A 24,567-nucleotide genomic window follows, 5' to 3' on the forward strand; every position below is an offset into this window, starting at 1 on the left:
TTTAATGGTCTGGCCTACTCATTTCTGATTTAGGCCAAATCTGATTTTCTTCCTTTAACCCTCCTGTTCTGTTGCGGGTCAAATCAACCCTTTTAAAAATCTGTTTTAGGCAACATTTGCCTTCCAAACCAGCTAAAGGCAGCATAAAAATCTGGGCAGCATGTGACAGAAGAGAAGCTGTGTTAATTTATCAACATCACTACATAAAAAATAAAAAAAAATTCAAAATGTGAAATAAAATAAACAAAAATCTATGTCATGTAGAACTATTGTATTTATATTTAGAAAGAACACCAATGGACCAAATCTGGATTTAAATGGTTAGTAATGGAGTTAAAAATTAGATTGAAAAAAATGTGTATTGGGATTTTTTGGGGTTCAGACACTTTCGGATCATTAAATAATCCCTGTGTCAAATTGACCAAGGGGCATTATGGCTGTTCCAGAGAAACGAACATAACAGGAGGGTTAAGAATTACACAAACAAACGTTTTCTGTAACTTTTCTTAACCGGATTTCCAATTGTGTGCTCACAAGAAACCACTGTCTGTAAATGGACTGTTCATCAAGAAACAATCCTCAAACTGCACCAGGTTACAAAACCATTTCCAGTTCTCAGTCCAACAAATCTGCCCTGAAAACATTAACGGTCAAACCCTTTATTTCCAACATTCTTGTGTATTCTAAGGCCATCATTTGGGTGGAAGTGTCTTTATAAAGGCAATTAACGTATTCAATTATCTCTTAAGATTATACATGACTTGCATTTTCTGCTTAAAGTTCACCTTCCAGACAGATGTAAACTACCTGCTACTCTCTCCCTTAGTTTTTTTTTAATGCGACTCATTAATCAATCAAATGAGAGAAAGAGAAACATTTCTGCTTCACTCATTTCAGCTGCAGATGACTCCTGAAGGAATTACCCACACATAACTACAATTGGTGATATTTCATGGGCTTTTGCCTGCTGTCACTTAGCAGTCTGCCTCTCTCTCTCCCTCATTACCTTGGTGAACGATATTTGCAGCTACGAAGAGTTTTTTTTCTTGCTTTATATCCATTAATCACGAATAAGATTTCATCTATAATACATGCTTTAAAGTGATCAATCTCAAAGCAGGTTGTTTTAATCACACACTTTCAGGTTGAGGTTGTGTCATAAATGTCATATCATAACCAGATAATGTAACCAAGAATACCAATGTAATAATATTTCAACTAGGACTGTCAGCATTCATGTGTTTAATGTGATGCCCCCTGTTTCAGAAGTTGTACAGTGCACAGTGTGCTAAAGGCAGCTAATATGCCTGGAAAGACAAAGTCTGGGTCCCAGAAAAGGAGGAGAGAGGAGAGGGAGAAGAAAGGGCGACAGTATGTCACCTAGTTTTTCTCTAGGAAAGGTTGGTATAGTCTTTGAGTGGTTAAAATCAACCTGGTTGCTAGTTTGATGTCCACAATGAGATGAACTACGTTTTAGCTAATTATACTAAATGGGTTTCCCCGACCTCCCTACCAGACTCAGCAGCTGATATGTCAGCAGGTGCACTGTCTCCCTTCAACTTCCCCCAACCCAATGAACAAGAAGGTGAGCAACGTAGCATGTCAATTAGCATTATTGAAGGGGGTCTGTGGGAATCTCTTTTTTCTCTCTCTATCTGTACTACTACAAAAGTCTATAAAAAGCTATAGCTAAGCTACATAAGCTACAGCCTATAGTCGGTTTAGGATGCTGGGCAGGTTGAAGCATTGAGTGATTTAGTCTGTTTTAATGTCACATCTGGGTCGATTGGATCCGGGAGATGTGGTTACAGCAGTTGCACAGGGTTCTTATGGCCTTTGGTGATAGGGCCCAATGTGATTTTTTTTCATGGGGCCCAAAATCCCTGGCGGCTCCCCTGCGTGCACGTGCAATACTCTGCCAAAAAAGCTTGAGGACAGTGTGGTTTCTCCGATAGTCAGGTCGCCTGTTTCCGGCCCCTCAGTTTACTTTCTCTCAGAGATTTAGAGCAAGTTATCTTTGGAGGAGGTGTGTCGGCTACGTGGGTAGGCCTCTGCGTATGTATACTACTCAGACCTACGTCATAGGCTGTGCTGTCGATTTGACACAGAAGCATAAACAAGCCTTAAGGGCTGTCCTTAGGTTGGTATGTTGTATTCAGTCATATGCCTTACCTTTACAGGGAACAATTGTTTCACATATACAGGACATGCATGAAACAGAGAAAGGAACCAAACTGGAACTCCCAAAGAGAGCAAATGCTGTTGCATAAACCAAGGGAAACACCATGTTGATAGGACATTGTACCCATTTGCTTTAAAAAATACATTGCATGACAACACTGTATTGCATTGAATAAGCCCTGTGAAGCTGTCTCCTTCCTCTAAGTCATGGTTTCAGACCACACTGTCGTAGTAGTGCAGCATTTATTTAAATCATAAATCTAAAGGAGAAGATCATAAAGTATATTTCATTGCATCCATTTGATTCCCAAATCATGACACAGATAAGAGGTGCTTTACATTGCTAATATGGAATTAAAAACCTTTTTGAATCGCAAATAATTGGAATTTCAAATATGTAAATAAAAATATGTTTGATCACAATTAACTGCTCACATTCAGTGATTAATCCAGATTAAAGAATTAATCATTTGACAGCCCTAATTCTATCATACAGTTAAAGCAGAAGAGAGAGGGGGGAAGCGCAGATCTTGAGAAAAATAAACGTGTTATCTCAGGAAAACAGAGTAAACAAAATATGGATCTATGCCCACTAGGGCTTCTGTATATCAATAAGAACATAAAATCTGATATTCTAGTAGAACTATCTGAAATCTCATAGACTTAACATGAAATATAGATTACTGTCTGCATGCAGCTCAATGATAAAAAGTTATTGTATGCCATGTAATTCAAAAATTGGGAGATAGTAGTTTCACAAAATGAAATAAATATAGAAAAAATAAAACCCAGCTCAACTCCTGGAATGCTCTGGACACAACAGATATCAAAAACCTGACAAAGACACCCAAAGGTGAGATTTGGAAGAAGTAGGAAGCAGAAGTGATGGAAAGAAAGTCACTGCATTTCCTGTCTGGTACCCGGCTCTTTATCTCAGACAGAGCACATTGTTTTCAATACTCAATGCAGTCCTTGCTGCTTGTTAAATTTTCATACCAGCAGTTTGGGATTATACTAAAGCTTATTTGTGTCTAAAACAAATTCTTGGTTGCAGTGTGTGAGAACGAGCCAAAAGTAAATGAGAAAATCTGCAATAAAGCAGAGCTTAACTGTTGATCCTGGACAGCTGAGTAAACATGGGATCTATGGGCTGAATCGGCCATTAACATTGCTTGGAACAAGGGTGCTAAAACTGTTGAATAATACTGAAATTTCTGTATGACAGGGAGCATATGAAGCTCATTTAGATGCATTATAGAAACACTTCATGGCAGTCATATGGTTTTCTGCCAGGAAGTATCACAGTATGTTTTTTAAGAGGCAACGTCCATCTGACTGAGGAAGCTGCTGTTGGTGATCAAATTAACACTGTGGCAGGTCAGCAGGGATGAATATATACTTAAGTACCCCGCTACAGTTCATCAAGCTAATTTGGAGTGATTAGCCCAGCGACTATAGGACTTTAAAATGCTAAAACAGTCCACTCCTTACTCCTGAAAAACAGGAGTGAAAAAAGGAGGAACACAGGAAGGATGATATCACATGAAGAAAAACAGCTCTCATCACCCTGACTCCTCTAGGGCCAAATCATCAGGCTAATTACCTCAGTGTTTACGATGCTAATGCTGCAAAATGCCCCGAGGCTTCCTGCATTGATTGAGGCCTCTGGAAGTAAAGCAGCTCGGAGGAGAAGAGGAGCTCTCACGATGCAGACAGAGTATCACTCAATACCTGTCACACCTGGCCTCTCAGTGGGTGTGTCCTGTGATATTTAGGCCTTACAGGTGGATACTGAAAACAAAAACAATGACATATTCATGATGGCACTCAATAGAACACTGCTTCCCTTTCATTGCTCAAAGTATGACATGACACCCACCTTGTGTTTTAATGACCATAATCAGTCAAGAGGCTCTGCGCACACACACACACACACACACACACACACACACACACACACACACACACACACACACACACACACACACACACACACACACACACACACATACTGCCATATCTCCCAAAGTCACTATCTCACCATCACTAATATACAATATTCCTCTAAGGCCCTGTTTAAACTACACATGAACATACACCTTTAGTGAACTAATCAATGAAGACATCTCAACACGTGTCTGTGGACTAAGGATAAGTTGATGAGGCACTGAGGTGTGATAGTGGAGATAATATTTAAAAGTGTTCTTGGCTGAACTTAAAAATAATAAAGGGATAGGTTCCAGGTATGTCCTGATTGTGTTCTGCACCGTATTGACGGACAGCCTCTTGCAGCCCTAGTTGAAAAAGGTGTTCACACCAAGCGGCAACCTCCTGTCTAAAAATATGAGTCCAATGCTAAATTGAGCTCTTACTATTCTTTTATTGTTTTTATTTATTATTATATTTGTGTATGATTTTATTGTACCTTAATAACTGTACAGCGCTTTGGTCAACTGAGGTTGTTTTTAAATGTGCTTTAGAAATGTAGCTTGACTTGACTTGGGATGACTTGACGGATACTATGTCCATTATTTATACAGTCTATGGTTCACACAACACTATATTCTGCTTTTGAATAGAGAATCTTTATCGATGGGGGAGATAGCCTGGCTGTATATCATAGTTTATGATAATTGAGGATACAGATGTGTCATAGAGAGGAGAAGACTGCATTGTGACACTGTTTCTTGGTGTAAACAGGGACTATGGAGTCTACAATTTTTTTCTTACACCAATAAACCATCATGTTGTAGAATTACATACACTTCATGATTACATTATCATACTCTGAATGTTTATCTCTCTCTGCTGCCACTTTGCATAACACTTTTTTTAACCAACAAATGGTTTAAATATGCAAATGGTGTACATCTTTATCTATCCACAGATTAAGGAAGTGGGATCCAATCACAAGTGGTCACTTGAGATGCATGTGGAGATGCATCCTAATAATGCAAGACGGGAGCTTGTGTACTTGTATCTGATTAGCAGGATGAATATTAATGCTGGGTGTAAACAGAGCCGATGAATACGTATCACAGTTTAGTATTCATGTTATTATTTCTTAAATAAGAGTTGTTCAAAATGAAAACATATACCACTCATGCATACAAGTATAAAAATAATGTGAGGCATTCATTATCATTATCATTGGCTATAGTAATTAAGTGCCTGAGTGCTTTATGGTTACTGATGAGCATAATTCATTTAAAAAAGATGAATGAATCAGCACCTGATGTGTAGTGTTTTTCATTTTAATGAACATCTTCAATATAGAAACAAGCTCTAGACCTTTTTTCCATCACAAGCAGAATTTGTGTAAACACCTCTTCATGCAATTGTAATGTCAGTATTACATTACATTGAAGCAAACGGATTCAGTTATTTGAAAGGTTTGCATGCATAGCCGATCCAGCCGAATAAAAACCCCAGTCTGGAAGTTTATCAGACCCGAGGCCATTTTGAAGTCATTGTTATGGTCAACTTTGTCCCACTCTAAATGGCACTCCTATATAAAACCATACAAATTCAGTCACTTCTTTTTCTGATTGCAAGCTATCTGTCCAGAGGGAACCAATATAAATGGGTGGCTGGTGTTGATAGCAGAATGCTGTATGCTACACAACAAAGAACCAATTCTAAAAATGGTTGATGGACCAAACCCTATCTAAAACAAATAAACACTGGACTTGTACTCTGTGCATAGCAGGGAAATGGATTTAGTTGGGGTGCCAAAGACATTTTTAAGGTTTGCTGGTTCATTGCTGTTGGATAAAATTCAAATTTTGGACAGTATCACTGACCAGTATCCCACTGACCAATACCAAGGGTTAAGGTTAGGTTAAGTCTGAATAGTTAAATTGGGAGTAAGCCCAGAGGTAAGGGTTAGGGATGTAGTCCACTGACAAATACCAAGGGAGTGTCCACAGGATGTGTGTGCGCCACGTTACGGCTGCGACACGGCTTTGCTCCGTCCGAGGGCTTGTGCCCTGGTCCACAGGACATGTGCTGGGAGCTTAGTGCCAGCTCAGAGCAGGCAGGATCAGCTGGGTCCAGCATAGACAGAACCACATACAAACAACAGGTTACAGGGCCTTTCTGTGGTTGAATTTCTACTCATTTGGATAGCATTCCATTACTTTTGTGCTTTAATCATCACTGAGTATGCTGCATAACTGTTAAGTTTTGTTTAAGCAGGTTTAGATGAGTTTCATAATAATAATTCGGCTCTATTTTGTTGTCCTGTTACCTTCTGACACAGTGATCATCTTAAAGTCCTGTTGTAGTCGACATGGATCTCGGGTATATTGCTGTTTGTAGCTAACATCCATAATCGATGAGTATTTCTGATCTATGATCTTTAAACGGTCGCGAGTCTGTACATGATGTTTTAGTTTGAAATTGGCGGATGTTGCATGCGATCCTCGTGCCTGACTTCCTGTCCAGGTAGTTCTTTTCTGTGCTGTTTGATGCGTGCTGGGCGTGGGCTCCGTCGAAAATAGACTTGAAGCGTATCTCTGGCGGAGCGGCGCGGGGGCACGCTCCCGAGACGGAGCTGATACGCGCCGTGCTGCGCCGCTCCCTGTGGACCCTAGATCAATGACTAGAATGAGAACGTATTGCGATGCAACCTGTGGACCCTAGATCAATGACTAGAATGAGAAGGTATCGCGATGCAACCTGTGGACCCTAGGCTTAAGTCGGCTGACAAATACCAAGGGTTAGCTTTAGATACTAATTCCACGGACAAATAATAAGGGTTAGGGTTAGGGACTAAGTCCGTTGACAAATACCTAGGGTTAGGTTTAGGAACTAAGTCAGAGTGGTTAGGGTTAGGGTATACACCAGTGCAACAAATACATTGGAGAGAGGTTTTCTATTGTGTAATGGTATTTTACATAGAATATGGGTAAAATAAAAAACATTATTAGGTGAATAAACCTTGTTGAGTTGCTAGTTTGCTTGAAAAGACTATTCAACTTAAAGGTGACATATTCCACTTTTTTCATCAATATATATTGGTCTAAGAGGTCCCCTAAACATGTCTTCAAAGTTTATGCTCAAAAAATCACTTTGAAATCAGATTTTGGCAAGCCTGAAAAACAGTTGTTGTTGTTGTTGTTGTTCTTGTTGTTGTTTTATTTGTCAGTATGTCGACGCGTGTCTTGGTACACAGCTACTAACATGTAGCTATGTGGCTATGCTAACTAGCGCTAGCACTATTCCATGATAAATAAAAATCATCCACTAGATCTTCAAATCTGCAGGTCTGGGGAGTAAAACCGACCTCTGCCAGAAAGGCATCAGGACCTTTCTGAACCATTGGTCACAGATTTTGTGTTTCTTGCTGTTTTATTTGTCAGTATGTCGACGTGTATCTTGGTACACAGCTACTAACATGTAGCTATGTGGCTATGCTAACTAGCACTAGCACTTTTCCATGAAATCATCCACTAGATCTTCAAATCTGCAGACGTGGGGAGTAAAACCGACCTTTGTGTTTATTAAGACAGCCTACAACTAGCATGCCTCCCTCCAAAGCTCCTTGTTACCACACATTTGTGCAGGGAATGAAAAACGGAGGAAGGGTTCAGTATTATTTTATACAGTCTATGGGCTGAACAAGCTCCGAGCTCTGACTCCGTGACAGACCGGATATTGTTGTGATGTAACAAAAACACAGAAGTCTGAAACGGCTCGTTTCAGCACACATTAACAGAAAGGTGGAGAAATCAAAACAGGGGCAGAATGGATTTTTTTCATTTTCGGGGGGTTTGTAGACATGCCAGGGACACATATTTCAGGTAGAGAACCATTAAAAAGTCGATTTGCATGATATGTCACCTTTAAGACAACAAGTAACCAGCAGAGGGGGAATGGTGTGTGACTCTGCGGATCGGTTGCAGGCAGTGGGTCCATTTGTACCTCACAGCTATCAACAATACCATAGGTTGAGCTCACTGTTTGCGTAGCTATAACAGATGGTTCTAGACACAGAGAAAGTCCTGCAGTCCAAACCCATTCTCTCCCTCCAAACAGGCTGTCATATTTATCCATGCAACTTATAGTCTGGATTTTACTGTATATCATTCAAGGTTTCTTTCATTGCAGTTCTTCAAATTCAAACACAAGAATATCAGCAATCTGCTTCCCAGTCCATGTGGTTGTCTTGCCACGAAGGAATGTATCAGATGGCGACATTTCCAATGAAAACAAATGTAAAGCCCCATGTTTTATTACAAAGACAACAGAATGCATCCAAAAGGAGGTTTAGGCTGTAGCACCGATCTGTTTGAAACAGATGGTCAGTAATGACTAAAGTGATGTGGAGCACAAAGCTGATTTCACTCAGTGAAGATGCTTCTCTATCCTCCAAATCCCAAGACAATCAAAGAAGATCCTCCTCTGAGGTGCTGACCCTCATCCCAACCACTTCAAACTCAGCTGCAACCCAGTCCAATGCCTGCTGAAGGTCCAAGCTAGAAAAACAGCTTGTGTGGAGAGCAAAAGCAAGCAGAACGCAACCCATAATTACATCCTGGCTCCTAGCGGCACCATTCTATCTGTATGCAAGTGCAGCTAACAACCTGCTCTCAATCAAACATTGAACTTGAACTACTGCGGCAGATGTGTTGTGATTGCCAATCAGCATAAGAATTTTCCAACTTCCCAGACCTGACAAAGCTTCCCTTTCTTCTTTTTTTTTACAACTCTACATTATGCGGTTTCTTTTATGGAAAACCACAGACTTGTGAGTTGCAAGAAAAGCACACAACAATATATTTTTTCAGGCTACTACTGCTGAAGTCAGCCAGAGTAAAGCCACTGTGTAACTTAAGGTGCATTTCGACCAAGAGTTCTGGGGTCTTTTATCCCCCAGAACTACTTTCCCCAGAACTAAAAGGTTTCTGGGCCCCCATTGTTGTCTACGTTTCGACTGCGGGCTGAAGTCGATTGTGCAAATCAGGCCAGTGACGTATGGAGAAAAAAAATTATATTAAATAATATTTTGAAATCTTAACAACTGTGTAAACTCCACAAACACCGATACGTTCAACCAAAAGTCCCAGGACCTTTGGAAAGTACTACCCCCCAAGCAGGGGCTTTTCAGGGAGATTATCTACCCCTGAACTAAACGTAGACCCTGGTTCCTCCGGTCGAAACGCATGTAGTTCAGGGGTAAAGTCCCTAGTTCCGGGGTAAAGTTCCAGCAGTCGAAAAATGCCTTTACTATGTACACTGAAACTGGGACTCACCAGAAACAGATAAACAGGCACTGCTCTGGGGGATTTTACGGACATATATGGTGGGGCGAGTTGTGATTCGCTTTTGATCTGAAAATATGGTTGCTTTCCAAGTTGCTGGTTGGATGCAGCGCCCACAAAGGGAAGTCAAGGCTGGACGTGTTTTATCTCAAACTACTGGCTACACCAGATGCATCCATAAGTTGGCCATCATTCCCTGTTGCATACACTATAGCCAATTGGTCTGAAGATTGCATTTGTGTACACAAACATTTTTTAATACCCCATCCTTGTCCTGTGTTTTGAGTTGACGTGATTTATTTCTTTTGTTCTGGATTTTGTTCATTTGCGTTCATGAAGCACTATGCAACTAAGTGTTTTGTTCCAGGTGTTTTGTGAGCAGATGGTCTGGCGGGGTAGATACGTTTTTCAAGCTCATAATTGCCTTGCAGGAGCCTCTGAGCTGTTGATGGAAATTTTTTGAATAGGTCCCTGCAGCCACTACCTCAAGTGAATGATTCCTGCTGGTGAGGCAAATGTGCTGATTTCCAGACAGATCATGTTGTAAGATAGACTTCAGAACTGACAGTACTGTATTAAATCTAAGCTCTCTGTAACTGCCTTTCAATATCTCTATTTAAACAAGATGTTCTCTGGCTGTCCTTCCTATGCGTGTGTGTTTTTTTTAATGAATGATTATGTATGAGCACACTCTGTGCCTATTTCCTGCCAGCAGATTCCGAACAGAGGCTGTTTTAATCATTAGTTTTTACTTCCGCTTTTCGAAACCGGAAATCCAGTGATGTCTGGCTCAGCGTGCTGCAACACAGATCGAACAGAACAGTCATACTACATACTTAATTCAAACTCAGTATGTATATTCGTAGGTAGTATGTACCAGGCCGTTTTGAACACAGCCAGAGACTTAACCACAGGGAATAGTGACATTTCTCTTAAACCAATCCAGACAACCCAGAGCCTTTTTATCAGAGCGATGTGCTGAATATCATCCGCTTCATTGGACAAACTGGGTACCACTGAGTTCTCTGCCAGTGTTGTATAAAGAGATCTGCATGTGTGTGAGTATATATCTAAGTACATGATCAGACTGAGATTTCTCTTGTGGTGTTTCCTGTGGGTTTCCAGGGAATCAGGAAATTGTGACAAACAACTATTAGTGCCTCTGGTTTATGGAGAAAAATAAGAGGAAAATTGGCTCCTCTTGTCATCTTTCAAACAGAGAGGGAAAGTGTGAAGGGCTACAAATAAGCACGGATAAAGCATTATGTAGCTACAGCCATTCAATCAACAAGAATTATACAGCCTGTACTTTGATTATGCAGTTTGTCAGACTCTGAGTGCGCTGGTGTTACGCTGTCAGGAGATTAAATTATAAGAGATGGAAGAGAAGGAAGAAAGAGAAGGTTACAAGAGATGCGTCCTAAGGGGCTATATCCTCGACAGGATGCATTTCAAGATCAGCTGCAGTCTCCTTCAAATGAAATATACCAAAGAGACTTTTCTTCCCCAGGCCACAAAGGACGTATCCGGTCTATCACTCTTGGCCCAACCTATCACAAAATTCATAGCACTAATTCAAACCAGATGGCGGAGTCTCGGACATATGAGAAATTCACTTTAGATGTAATCATTTGGTTCTCTCCATCAAAAATCTAGCATTACAAAAGTTAGGAAGAGAAAGGACCCCTGGGATCTTATTATAGGTTAAGTTATAAGGGCATTCGATTTGTTGGCTAGTTAGCTAGCTAGCTTCCTGTTGCTGGATGAAAGGAGCAGGGCTTTCTGATGCAAGAATAAGGCTAGGAATAGCTGGTGACACAAACAGGAAATCCTTCATAGTCCTGATTGTCTCATTTCAGTTTGGCTGTAGTGGTCTATGCAACACACATCCTTTATAGCCTGAGTCATTCGAAGGATGTAGCCCCTTGATTGAGTCACATCTAAGGTCCTTATCAAGCCATATTCAAGACTTCTTCCTAAATGGATACTCTACTAGGTATGATTTGTCATCGTATAGAGATATTTCCAGCAGAACATAGATGACCAATGAGTGACTAGATACCAAACAAATGCAGTGGAAGAGGATGTATGAAATTGGACTTGATTTGGTTTAGCAAACAACATCACTAAGACATCTTGTGGTTAAGCAGGCAGCCTTATTTACTGTGTAAAAACCATAGACTGTATAAAATATGGACGTAGTATCCGTGACGTCACCCATCTGTTTCTGAAGTGCTGTTTTGAGGCCAATCGTTGGTGGCAGCCATATTGCTGCTGTAGACAATTGTGACGTACAAAGGCGGGCTTTAAGCCTCCTAGCCAACAGCTACAGTATTCCCGCCTGTCAATCAAGTCAGCTGTGCCTGTCATTGGAAGACAGAAAAAAATTCCCCCCTACAGTGTGTGACGATCGAGAAATGAGCTATCCAGACTACACTCGTCTGTTGTACCAGGCTGTAAACATGTTTATTTCTGCTGTAAAGATCGGCTTTTTTGAATTGGTGTGTATGTGGTTTCCGGTACTTCCGGAGCCAGCCTCAAGCGGATCCTCGATGAACTGCAGTTTTTAGCACTTCCGCATTGGACTCATATTTTTAGACCGGAGGTTGCCGCTTGGTAACAACAGGAGATTGTACTTGGTAGATAAGGCTAGCACTTAATTTGCATACCTGCTGTACATCAAAGCATAATCCACAATTAGGAGGGTGTACAAAAAAAACTATTATCAAATAATGCTAAGATGTATTCACATAGAAGAAGGTGTGAAAACATGGAGCATTATTTTCTATTCATCTAAGTTCATGTCAAGGCCTGTGAGGAACGTTCAGCTTGTGTTGATTTTGGTGCCCCCTGTGGACAAATTGTACATCTCTTGGCTGTTTTGTCATTTACATGTATAAGTTAAGCTTCTTTACAAAAGATCTATAGTAGCATGTGTCTGCAGATTCAGAACTGCATTTCTGGGACCGCCATTCTAAGACCCTTGTTGTTAAAGACCCCATCACCTGATGTCCCAAGAGAAAGATTCAAAAATCGAGGGGAACAAGCCTTTGCGGTGGCTGAATATCAGGACTGCTCAGACTACTGAGAGCTTTAAATCGTTACTTAAAACACATCTCTGCATTGGCATTTAACAGCTGTTGAGCGAGACATCCAACATTTTATCTTGCTTTTATTTATTGTGGCTTTTTTAAAATTTTTCTTTTTAACTATTTGTTTTTATTGATTGTGTTTTTGAGTTTGTACAGCACTTTGGTCAACGGCGGTTGTTTTAGAATGTGCTATATAAATAAAATTTGACTTGACTTGACCACCTAGTGCTTTGGATCACCAAGGAGAACACTTTTAATAATGTAACCATATTTATAGCTAACCATAACTCCAACACTAATTCTAACCCTAACTGTAATTGTCATGACAAAACAAATAACCTAGAGTTGTGTTGCCAGATTTGCAGTCCTAAAACATCACCCTCTGACTCTGCTGACACATAAATCTCAGCCTGCAAAAAGCTGTTAATCAGGCCTGACACCTACCCCACAGCAGTGGTTCCTGGTTATAAAATCAACTACATATAAATTATCAAGTCTTGCTTGCTTTTTTGCAGCTCATACAGAGGCAGCAGTATTAATTTAATTGTTTGAGATAACCAGCTTAAAACTTCTCAGAGGAGCTTTAATGTTTCTAAGGTGAACGTATCCATTTAGATACAAACGTTTCACATGCTACAAATGCTTCTACTCTGTATTGAAAATCCAAGTTTGTGTCTAGCTTTGTTCTGTGTGCTTGAAAATGTGTGCATAGGCACATGAAGTGCTGTTAATGTGCCAGTGAGCAGGACACTTGAGGCCACAATGTCGAGACAAGCACTCGCAAGTTCAAGTACAAAGCTTCAGACAGCTTGTTACAGATAAAAGAAGCTCTTTAAAAGCACAGAGCTGCTTTTGAGTTTCATAGCCTTATGTGTAAGGAAAACAACTTCACTGTGCAGAATGCGTCTGAACTTTGGATGGTGTCACCTTGAACAACAGATAACGTGTGGCCGACTGAGTGTGATGGATAAGCAGGAGATGCGGAAATGCTGTTACTGCAGATATTTACTTTCATTGTAATGCACATTTTGGCAGCTTTACAAACATGGAGTTACACTTGGCCCTTATATCCTCCCTTTTTTCTTGAACTTCACCACACAAACACCCACATACACACATTACCCCTGTGTTAAAAAGATTAAATCACTCACAAAGTGTGTGTGTTTGAGCATTATAAAAGTAACCTGTAAACTCACAGAAGAGGACACATTTAAACACCCTACAAAAAAAACACCTGCTCAGAGGTATCAGACACAACTCTTCTCTTTAATCGCCAGTGCTGCTGCATCATTATTCTCATATTAAGGTTTTGTGACTCTGCTGTGTCACTGTACGCTTCCAGAGTAAAGCCTCTGCATTTCTTAACACTGCAGCACGACTGCTCTTTATGTGCGCCGGTGGGCAAGGCTGCAGCCGCTATTGTCACTGTAATTGAAGTGAGCTGTTCACCCGGAGAGCGTGTAAGTGACGAGCAACAATGAGCTGCTCTGGATGTTTTCTCTGTGCATCCATAACCAACATGCCAGCACTGCTGCTTCAGTACAGAAAGAAAAGAGTGGCTGAGTGAGATACTCGAGGGAGATTAATTATCTGGAATACATAAGATGCATCCGTACAATAAAAAAGTTTCTGGGTCCTTGTCCTTAAAACTTATTTTGCTCCTTTTGTTTGAAAAAATGGAAACACATATTGCGAAGGGAAAACAGTCCACCTTACCTCACATAATCTGGCTCCCTGCAAGTCTGTTAATCTGTTTTTCTTTCTGTCTGTTTCTATCAGGCTGTCCGAACTGCCGTCCCCCTGGAGCTGCTCAAAAACAGGTACGCTGGATAAAGGCACCCTCCAAATGTGTTAGATTTTTCTGGGATAGTGCTACATTTCAATTTCCAAGTATCAAACTAATGCATTAAAAGTAGACTTATTCCTGGAAATAACTCCAGTACAAGCTAAAATGTTAGATAAGTTATTGGTCAGATACTAGTCCATGCACAAATGCCACACTGTTGTTTAAGGCTGAGGAAAGCAGTAAAGAAGAAATGCATTTTGGGTAGAATACCATGTGACAATATCAAACAAGAACAGTGCTGTGCTAGCAGAAAGTAACGTTAAGGTCAGCAATTATGCTATATTTAACAAAGTCAAATTGGACTACTGAAACTGTAATATGTGCGGTCTACAAAGCTTTGGTGTTTAGCATAAAGGCTAATATACATAATGTTAATATAGAATTCTCATACCATCATATATCATTTATTCCTCCTCTACGTACGAAAAAAAACCTTTGTTTAAACAATATGATCATCTCTACCCACACACTCCCACGTGTCCTTTTCATTCATGACTTTACATATTGCATCCAATAGAGGGCGCCACTCAGAGTCGAAAGCTACACCAGAGGAGTAGAGTCTGAAGTTTCTGACAACAAACATGGCGACAGTGGAGGAGCTATAGTACGACCCAATGATTTCAGCGTTCACGGAATCGCGGAATTGACCAATAAAAATGGAATCTACTGTTAAATGCAGAATATCACGGAACTTGACATAATGTGACTCAAATGCTGTCATCATGAGTTACGTAGTTTTATTGCAGACGTAGCCAGTGTTTCTGGTGGCCGCTTCGACATGTTGTTTATTTTGGGAGGGGGCGGGTGAGTGTTTGTGAGGAGATGCACGGGTGCTGCCACGAATAAGCGGTCCCCAGAAACATTTCCCCAGACTCCTCGTGATGTCACTGGGCGGTGGGAAACCTAAATGTAGAGAGATGGTACCTCACAAGGACTAGCTAGTCCTACTATTAAAATTATTGTCCTAGGGCAATCACTTATGATGAGCTGATGTTTACGATGTTAAAATGTTTGCTGACAAAGTAAAGTTCAATTACATAACTGAGGTTTTATTCCTTACTGCATCATTGCCTTGTGTTTTGATGCATTTTCTTCAATTACAGGTTGTTTTAAAAAGCACCTTTGTTACAAATAACAGACTGAAATGAAGTGTTGTGTTCACAGTCTGTGTTTACAGAAACAAAAAAGCTTATTGAGCACTTTGTGTTTTCTTTTTTAAACAAAACAACTGAAATGGACTTGTGTTTACATCATAGACTGTACAGTCATGGCCAAAAGTTTTGAGAATGACACAACTATTAATTTTCACAAAGTCTGCTGTTTCAGTTTTTATACTGGCAATTTGCATATACACCAGAATGTTATGAGGAGTGATCAGCTCAACTGCAATTAATTGCAAAGTCCCTCTTTGCCTTGAAAATGAACTTTATCACCAAAAACACATTTCCACTGCATTTCAGCCCTGCCACAAAAGGACCAGCTAACATCATTTCAATGACACACAGGTGTCACACACATTAACACAGGTGTGGGTGTTGATGAGGACAAGGCTGGCGATCAATCTGTCATGATTGAGTGACTGGACACTTTAAAAGGAAGATGGTGCATGACACCATTGTTCCTCATCTGTTAGCCATGGTTACCTGCAAGGAAACATGTGCAGCCATCATTGCATTGCACAAAAAGGGCCTAACAGGGAAGTTTATAGCAGCGAGTAAGATTGCACCTCAGTCAACCATCTATCGAATCATCAAGAACTTCAAGGAGAGAGGTTCAATTGTTGCCAAACAGGCTCCAGGGCGCCCAAGAAAGTCCAGCTAGTGCCAGGACCGTCTCCTGAAGGTGTTACAGCTGCGGGATCGGGCCACCACCAGTGCAGAGCTTGCTCAGGAATGGCAGCAGGCAGGTGTGAGTGCATCTGCACGCACAGTGAGGCAAAGACTTTTGGAGGAAGGCCTAGTGTCAAGGAGGGCAGCAAAGAAGCCACTTCTCTCCAGTAAAAACATCAGGGACAGACTGATATTCTGCAGAAGGTACAGGGACTGGACTGCTGAGGACTGGGGTAAAGTCATTTTCTCTGATGAATCCCCTTTCCCATTGTTTGAGGCATCTGGAGGAAGGCCTGTTTAGAGAAGACGAGGTGAGCGCTACCATCAGTCCTGTCTCTTGCCAACAGTGAAGCATCCTGAGACCATTCATGTGTGGGGTTGCTTTTCGGTCAAGGGAGTGGGCTCTCTCACAATCTTGCCTAAAAACACAGCCATGAATAAAGAATGGTACCAGAACGTCCTCCGAGAGCAACTTCTCCCAACCATCCAAGGGCAGTTTGGTGATGAAGAATGCCTTTTCCAGCATGATGGAGCACCTTGCCATAAAGCAAAAGTCATAACAAAATGGCTCGGGGTACAAAACATTAAGATTTTGGGCCCTTGGCCAGGAAACTCCCCAGATCTTAATCCCATTGAGAATTTGTGGTCAATCCTCAAGAGGCGAGTGGACAATCAAAAACTCACAAATTCTGACAAACTCCAAGCATTGATTATGCAAGAATAGACTGCCATCAGTCAGGATTTGGTCCAGAAGTTGATTGACAGCATGCCAGGGAGAATTGCAGAGGTCTTGATAAAGAAGGGTCAACACTGCAAATATTGACTTATTGCATGAATTCTGTGTAATTCTCAATAAAAGCTTTTGAAACTTATGAAATGCTTCTAATTGTATTTCATTATACCATAGAAACATCTGACAAAAACAACTAAGAACCCTGAAGCAGCAGACTTTGTGAAAATGTAATATTTGTGTCATTCTCAAAACTTTTGGCCATGACTGTATAAAATATGGACGTAGTATCCGTGACGTCACCCATCTGTTCCTGAGCACTGTTTTGAAGCCAATCGACGGTGGCAGCCATATTGGAAATGCGGAACTCAACCAGGCAGAGTGTGACGTAAAGGAGCGGAGTTTGAGCCTCCTAGCCAACAGCTATGTGTTGCCGACCGGGAGTCAAGTCAGTCATCTCCTTATTTGAACCAGGCTGTAAACATGTTTATTAATGCAGCAAAGATCGTCTTTTTTGAATTGGTGTCTATGTGATTTCCTGTGTTTCTGAAGCCAGCCTCAAGCGGATTCTCGATGTAATGTAGTTTATAACACTTCTGCATGGGCTTCATCGTTTGAGACCAGAGGTTGTCGCCTGGTTTACATTCAGTTATTTATTTTACTTGAAACCATGTAAAATTATAAGCACTTTGTACTTACAGCACTTATTGGTACATTGTTATGTTACAACATTATGTTTTGATTTGAAATACTGGGCAAAATTGTGCAATGTGTTGCATCAATAAATGTAAGGATTTTTGCATTTCATTAAAGGACATTTTATTCATTGACACTAAAAGCACACACTGTATGGTGGTAAAATAAGTGTAAAGGGTAAAAAACAGATTTAAAAAAAAAATCATACGGAAAAAAGGGAATTTGGAAAAAAATAAAACTGAATTTCAAAGCGCCCTACTAAAGAGGTATCTGTATATGTATCTGGTAAAAAAGAGGCCAAAGTGGATTCAGTGTTGTAGACGGGGGAGGACTATGAGGCCATAAAATACATCAGAGCATGTGGACGGAGAGTTATTTTTCCTGATAGTACCAACAAGAGAAATTGACGACAAGCATCACTCATGCTCCAGCCCAGGAGCTGCAGAACAGAGAAGTCATTCACCCTGTCAGCAGCATCCCCCCCTTGTTCAGTGACTTATTGTGGGCCACTTCTCTGCTGCCATCTAACAGACATTCAGTTCCTGCTGTTCTGTTGGTTTAGTCTGACCCGTTGCCCAGGTGAGGTCATGTATGCTATTTTCTGAAGTATTCTGTTTGGTTATGTTTTGCTGCTCTGGCTTGGACTAATGGCTCCACTGCTCAACACCAACCCCATGATTAAGGGTGGTAACAGAATGTTTTGTCTGCAAGCTTCCAGAAAACGTGCAGAAACACAGTTGAAATTAACACAGAGTACAGGCTCCATCTGAATCCATATGGCAATTGGAGGCAGAGCATAAATAAGCCTTTACAATAAGGCTTTTATAATACTTCCTCTATTGTTTTGGAGTTATTAGAAGACAAAAAAATTGTTACATCTCACCCCAAAACAGCCACTGCAGGTCATCTGATCCAGTGCTGTCCCCATTACATCAGAAAAACTTGGCAAAATGCTGGATTATGAGATCAAAATTGTGTAATTAGCTCAGTTTTTCCCTTCTTTGTAGTTCAGGGACAGATTTCCAGGTCTGAATTAGCTCTTTGCAAAAGTCCTTCAAAGCTGTGACATTTAATCACCATTTGAAATCCAGGTAATTCAAAAACTTGTGCCTGAACATTAAGTCTCAAAAATATAAGTTTCATGGGGGCAATAAGACAGCGGCAGCCACATCCACCGCTACTCTAAAGATGAATGTCCCCCACCAGAGTGTCCTGCTAACTCTGCTGGTGTCCTGTTGCACCTGAGACACCGGAGAATCAATTACAAAGCTAAGGCTGGTAATGAGGTCTCCAGTTACCTGATCCAGTGACTAGGGGACAATATAGAGGTCTTCAATCTTTAATGCGCAGCCAATGAACCTGCTGTTCATGCCTAGGAACACTGTCCCCCGTAGAATACAACAAAACAACACTAAACATAAACGTACAGAGGTTGAATCTTACATTTGACATCAGTGCAAATATCCCTGCTTTGATCTGACATAATATGTAGAAGTAGGGCAGCACCCAAAAAGTTTGAGAGGATGGAAAGCAGCCACTAGCTTTGGGTTAGCAGCACTGACAGCTTGATTGACGCTTTTATAATTGCTGAAACTTTATAATTGGAGTGGTAATAATCCTGTGTAATTACACCCGTTGTTTCAGTGATATTAATGACACCACTTTAATGCAGCACTGATTTCCTCCTTCTCTCTCTCTCTCTCTCTCTCTCTCTCTCTCTCTCTCTCTCTCTCTCTCTCTCTCTCTCTCTCTCTCTCTCTCACCTGCACACAAGGAGTGCTCACTCAAAAACACACACAAGCAGCTTTACAAGGGGCTTCCCTAATTAAGGAAAATAGATTAAGAGCGAAAAAAAGCAATTCAAATTATAGGTGAAATGTCATTTGCATACTAAATTTAGGCACAGGCTCATCATTTTTAGCTTCAAGCCCTCCTCTTCATCAGATGTGCTTTGTTTGTTGTTTTGTGTCAACCACTTCAAAGTTTTATTGACAATGGAAGAAACATGTAAGACAGTGCATTAAAAAGAGGGCAAGCATGTGAAGAAAGAGACACAAAATGTGTCATTTGATGAACTGATATGGGTATCTGCATCATAGCCACATTTGTGCAATTTCAGACTGGAAGTGTGATAGCTTTATTTTCGTCTCTTTATGTCTCTATCTCACATCTGTCTCATTTGCGTCTCAAAAGGACATACATTTATAAGGGGTATAATGGCTCTTTACCGGCTATATTAAAGTCAGGCATGAAATAAAAACTATGGTAACACTTCTAGGATGCTTTTCAAAGTAAAAGCACAGTCTGTTTTTTCTACGAAGAGACTGCCCTTGATTTCAAACACAATGCTTTTTTTTTTTTTTAGTTATATTTTCGGCCGTTCTGCTTTTATTTGATAGGACAGCTGAAGAGAGACAGGAAATGGGGGGAGTAGAGAGTGGGGGATGACATGCAGAAAATGGTAATCAGGCCGGGAATCGAACCGACGACCCCTGCGACAAGGACTGTAGCTGCTGTATGTGGGGCTCTTAGACCGCTAGGCCACCAGTGCCCCAAACTCGATGCTTTTATTCAGAACCTTTGTCCAGGGCAGTTATTTGGTATTGAAGTAACTCGTCAAGCTTGCAAGTTGTTGTAAATCTTGTGGGCTGCAGGTGTGTTGCAGGAAATAATTCTTGTTGTGCAATCTCCCTCTCCATCTCTATTTTCCCCTCTCTGCTCTTGCGGCTGTTTTGGCATCTGTGTGTAACTTAAGCACCAATTTTTATCGTAAACAAGATCAGACCAACCTCCAAAACCTGTATAGCATTCGATAGCTTGTAGGCTTAAAAATACAATAAACAAATAAAATCCAGTTACGCAAGATATCTTCCAGTATGATCTCTTCTTATCTCTGTTTCCTGTATTTGTCCCTGAATATAAATTACAGACAGTTTTTTAATGTAAATCAGATTATTTACCAACAGCTTTACCTTTTAAACCACTTATATATGCAGGTATTGCAAACAGCCTTTTATGTGAAGAGTGATTAATAGGTACGTTTTATTGACGTGTATTAATGATAATATATAGTAGATCATATACCCATTCACCCTTTTCTGTAGATAATTTATCAGATGACATTTACAAAGATGAAGAAATTTTAATTTTGTAGAGTTTACAGCCTTACTTAAGGTAAAACTTATAGAGAAAGACAGGGCATACAGCAGCAACTCACGCACCCAGTCTGAATCAGCCATAAGAAAATGTCAGCCATGTCTAACTAATTGGCACAATGTTACGCAGAAGCCTCAAAAGGATCCTCTTTAGTCCACCAATGGCTAAAGGTCAATTCCTTTGGCTATTGCATGTGAAAGTGGAGATGAAGAAATGCAGCTGAGCAAGATTTTTTAAATAGTGAGAAAGTACTTGATTTGGTCAGAGAAGATCACACTTGTACTTACAAACTTTCTCTTCAGCTTCCCCTTATTGCCCCGGCTGGGTTTGTCCTCCACCGCAGGCACAGAGCTGAAGTCAGAGCCCAGGTCCAGGTGGTCGTCGGCTGAGACGCTCTTACGTAAGTACGCGGCTCGGGCTCTGAAGTGGGAAAACGGTGACTGGGAGCGAGGCCGAGCTTCAGTGTACCCTCCATGCTGGAGCTCGTCTTCGCCCTCCATGTCATCCTCCAAACGCCACAGCTCACCTGTAAGAGGAACAGAAGAGTCAGACAAGGTTTAGATCCAGGAATGTATGAAACAAGTGAAGAAATGAAAGCAGATTTGACAGATGAGTGTTTCTAATACGCAATTGTTCTAAACTGACTCCATATTGAAGACTATACTACCAATGATGGCTCTATACATTTTCCCTGAATGTAATTGAACTTCACTTCAAGGGGAATTGTTTTACACCCAACCATTATTCTCAGTCGGACTCCTTAACAGCTTGACTATGATTCCATATGCTTGATGGAAATCATGTATAATGCAGAGGAAGGAACAAATTTGCAGCAGTGGTGCTTTTTATCCTTCAGCTCTAACATGACAGCTGAGCTTTTCACAGCTGCACCGCAGAGATGGATGTGCTCCGTCAGTCGTAGCTCAGCTGCACTAATCACAGGCGACTTCCATCCCTCTGCTTTTGATGTTCTTCAGATGACAGACGTCTTGTCAGCTTCCAATGGCTGGCTGATGGCGCTTATAAGTCACTCACTGGTCTGTCAATCACCTACAGCATGTAATTCATACTGGGTAAGCTACAGAAACTCTGTCCATGTTACTCTGTTTTTCAAGGTAAGGAAGAAAGGAAAGTTATTTACTGAAAAACAATCCTATATTATCATATTTTTGATGTGTCAAATCAGGCTCAGTATAAAGTCATGATTAGAATAAATGGGATGCTAGAAAAAGATACCTGAACCTTGAAAGTAAAACCAGAGAGAATAAGACACATCCATTAGGATTGAATGCTATCAATGACGCAAGGCATAAGTGCCGATGGAGGCTCTATCGATTTTGTTATTGTTGGTTTACTAGTGTGAGCATTTAGCCTTTTTCTGTACATTAATGTGCACCACTGTAATCCTCAGCGACTCTAAAGCCGTTTGACTTTATCAGAAGGATTAGGGAATGAAAATACTATTTTATGCTATAATAAAAGTATCACTGGGACTACTTCAAGATTGGTCACAAGGTACTTCTCTTGTTTAGAATTTAGCCTACAAGGGTGCTGGTTGGGATGCAGTGGGTAGTGCCGTTGCCTCACAGCAGGAAGGTTCCTGGTTCGAGTCCCCGGTCGGCAGGTGCCTTACATGTTCTCCCTGTGCATGCGCGGGTTCACTCCGGGTACTCCGGCTTCCTCCCTCAGTCCAAAAACATGCTCACCGGGTTGATTGGTCACACTAAATTGCCCGAAGGTGTGAGTGTGTGCGTGAATGGTTGTTTGTCCTTCCATGTTTGCCCTGTGATGGGTTGGCGACCTGTCCAGGGTGTACCCTGCCTTCCGCCCGAAGTCAGCTGGGATTGGCTCCAGCCCATAGACTGTATAAAACATGGACGTAGTATCCGTGGCGTCACCCATTTGTGTCTGAGTGCTGTTTTGAAGCCAATCGACGGTGGCAGCCATATTGGAAATGCAGAACTCAACCAAGCATAGAGTGACGTAAAGAGGCGAAGTGTTAACCTCCTAGCCAACAGCTATGTGTTCCCGTCCGGAAGTCAAGTCAGTCATGTCCTTATTTGGGCAAAAATTTGTAATCTTGATATCTTCTGAGCAGTCGCGTTAGAAAAAAATTCACCTCCCGTACAGTGTGTGCCGATAGAGAAATCAGCTACTGTAGCCATGCCGTTTTTTTGAACCAGGCTGTAAACATGTTTATTAATGCTGCAAAGATCGTTTTTTTAATTGGTGTTTATGTGGTTTCCGGTGTTTCTGCAGCCAGCCTCAAGAGGATTCTCGATGAATTGCAGTTTATAACACTTCCGCATGGGCTTCATAGTTTGAGACCGGAGGTTGCCGCTTGCTCCAGCCCCTGTGATATCCAAACAGGGTGGGCCGCTTGTGTGAACCATTGACTGTTTATCACTTTGAATGCCTCATCTGCTCCCGTTGTAAGATGTGTTGCCCCACTACTGCCTGAATGGAGATAGTGGAGCCAAGACATTCGTAGAAGTAATATGGCTGGTAGAGCCACAGGACTGACGTCACTTCCAAATTGTGAGTTTCTAGTTTCATCCGTGTTCCATCTGTTATAAAAGAGGAGACAGGTTTCATGACATATACTGCAGCCAGTGACCAGGATGAACTCTAAAAGTTCTGTATTCACTCAGGATGGCTGTTGTTCTGTCTATGTTTTATAGAGTAAATGGTGTGAATGCAGTAACACACATTCAGGAAGATTTGCAGCAAGCGACAGGTGGGGGTGATGATGATTGAGTCATGCGACCAGTGCAAATCCTGAAGAGGGACGCGCAAAAGGATCCATAAGAACATCTGAGGTCAAAGAAGGAGAATAACTTTCATCTGTCTGTTTGCATGCAGTATTGACATAAATATAAAAATTGTCACCATAGCTTAAGTCTCTGTTTTACACATTGCACGGTGCTTTTGACGTCATGTCCTCCTTCCTAAGACTCATCTCAAATTCCCCGTCCAACACCCTCCTTATCCGACAGGCGACTTTACATCGGAGAGGCATGAATGAACAAGCATCTTGTGTAAAAGAGGCTGTGGTGTTTGTTTGCCTCCTTATTGTTTCAGGTTATCCTTTTTTTAATGATTTTTCTTCTACAGTTAAGTCCAACTGGACACCAGATTTTTACACAAATTTAGGAAAACATTAAAAAGTTAGTCTTATAGAAACATTACAGACTTAGGTTTTTGTTGTTGCCAAGTTTGTGTGACTGCATTTGAAAATCTGGCATCGATCTATTACTAACAGAAGCTCCCTTTTTCCAGTTGTACCACTGACTGAATCCTCCATGTCTTCTCAGTTTCAGACAAAGTGTCCAGCCAGCAAAAGTTAACAGATTCACTCACCAAGTATCTTAAATGACTTTTGTGGGTTTTATCTTGTGGACTGCAAGAAGAGTTTAATGCAAGCCTCAGAAATGCCCAGCAATGAAACCCTTCATTAAAATACTTCAACAGCAGGTTGTTTGGCAGTTACAGCTTTCCTCTGTGTGATAATGAATGATCTCCAGAGTGTGAAATATTACATTCTCAGTTCTGCTGTCTGAGCAGTAGCCAAATCGCATCTGGCTTTCAAAGCTGGGCCAGATAAGGCTCCATCAAAAAGACAGAAGAGCGACTCCTACAGCGAGCTCCGATGCACACCTGTCACTCTGAAGGCTGACTCAGAAATCTGTGAATGAAATTTACCTGTAAACACACTGAATAAAAAGAAGTTGTCTCTTCTCAAGTGACAAAGAGACAAAGGGAAAGAGAGAGG

General features: G+C 41.1%; 1 protein-coding gene across 2 annotated transcripts in view; it reads right to left on the reverse strand.

The window, feature by feature from the left end:
• The window catches only part of LOC117830438 (ankyrin repeat and fibronectin type-III domain-containing protein 1), a 223,704-nt gene that overhangs the window by 128,284 nt on the left and 70,853 nt on the right, over window positions 1–24,567 (reverse strand). For both annotated transcript variants that reach the window (XM_034708559.1, XM_034708558.1), the window contains exon 4: window positions 21,083–21,321. In XM_034708559.1, the coding sequence (XP_034564450.1) occupies window positions 21,083–21,321 (239 nt within the window). The remainder of the gene's footprint in view (window positions 1–21,082; window positions 21,322–24,567) is intronic.

This window comes from Notolabrus celidotus, chromosome 18 (genome assembly GCF_009762535.1).
Source record: "Notolabrus celidotus isolate fNotCel1 chromosome 18, fNotCel1.pri, whole genome shotgun sequence".
NCBI lineage: Eukaryota > Metazoa > Chordata > Actinopteri > Labriformes > Labridae > Notolabrus > Notolabrus celidotus.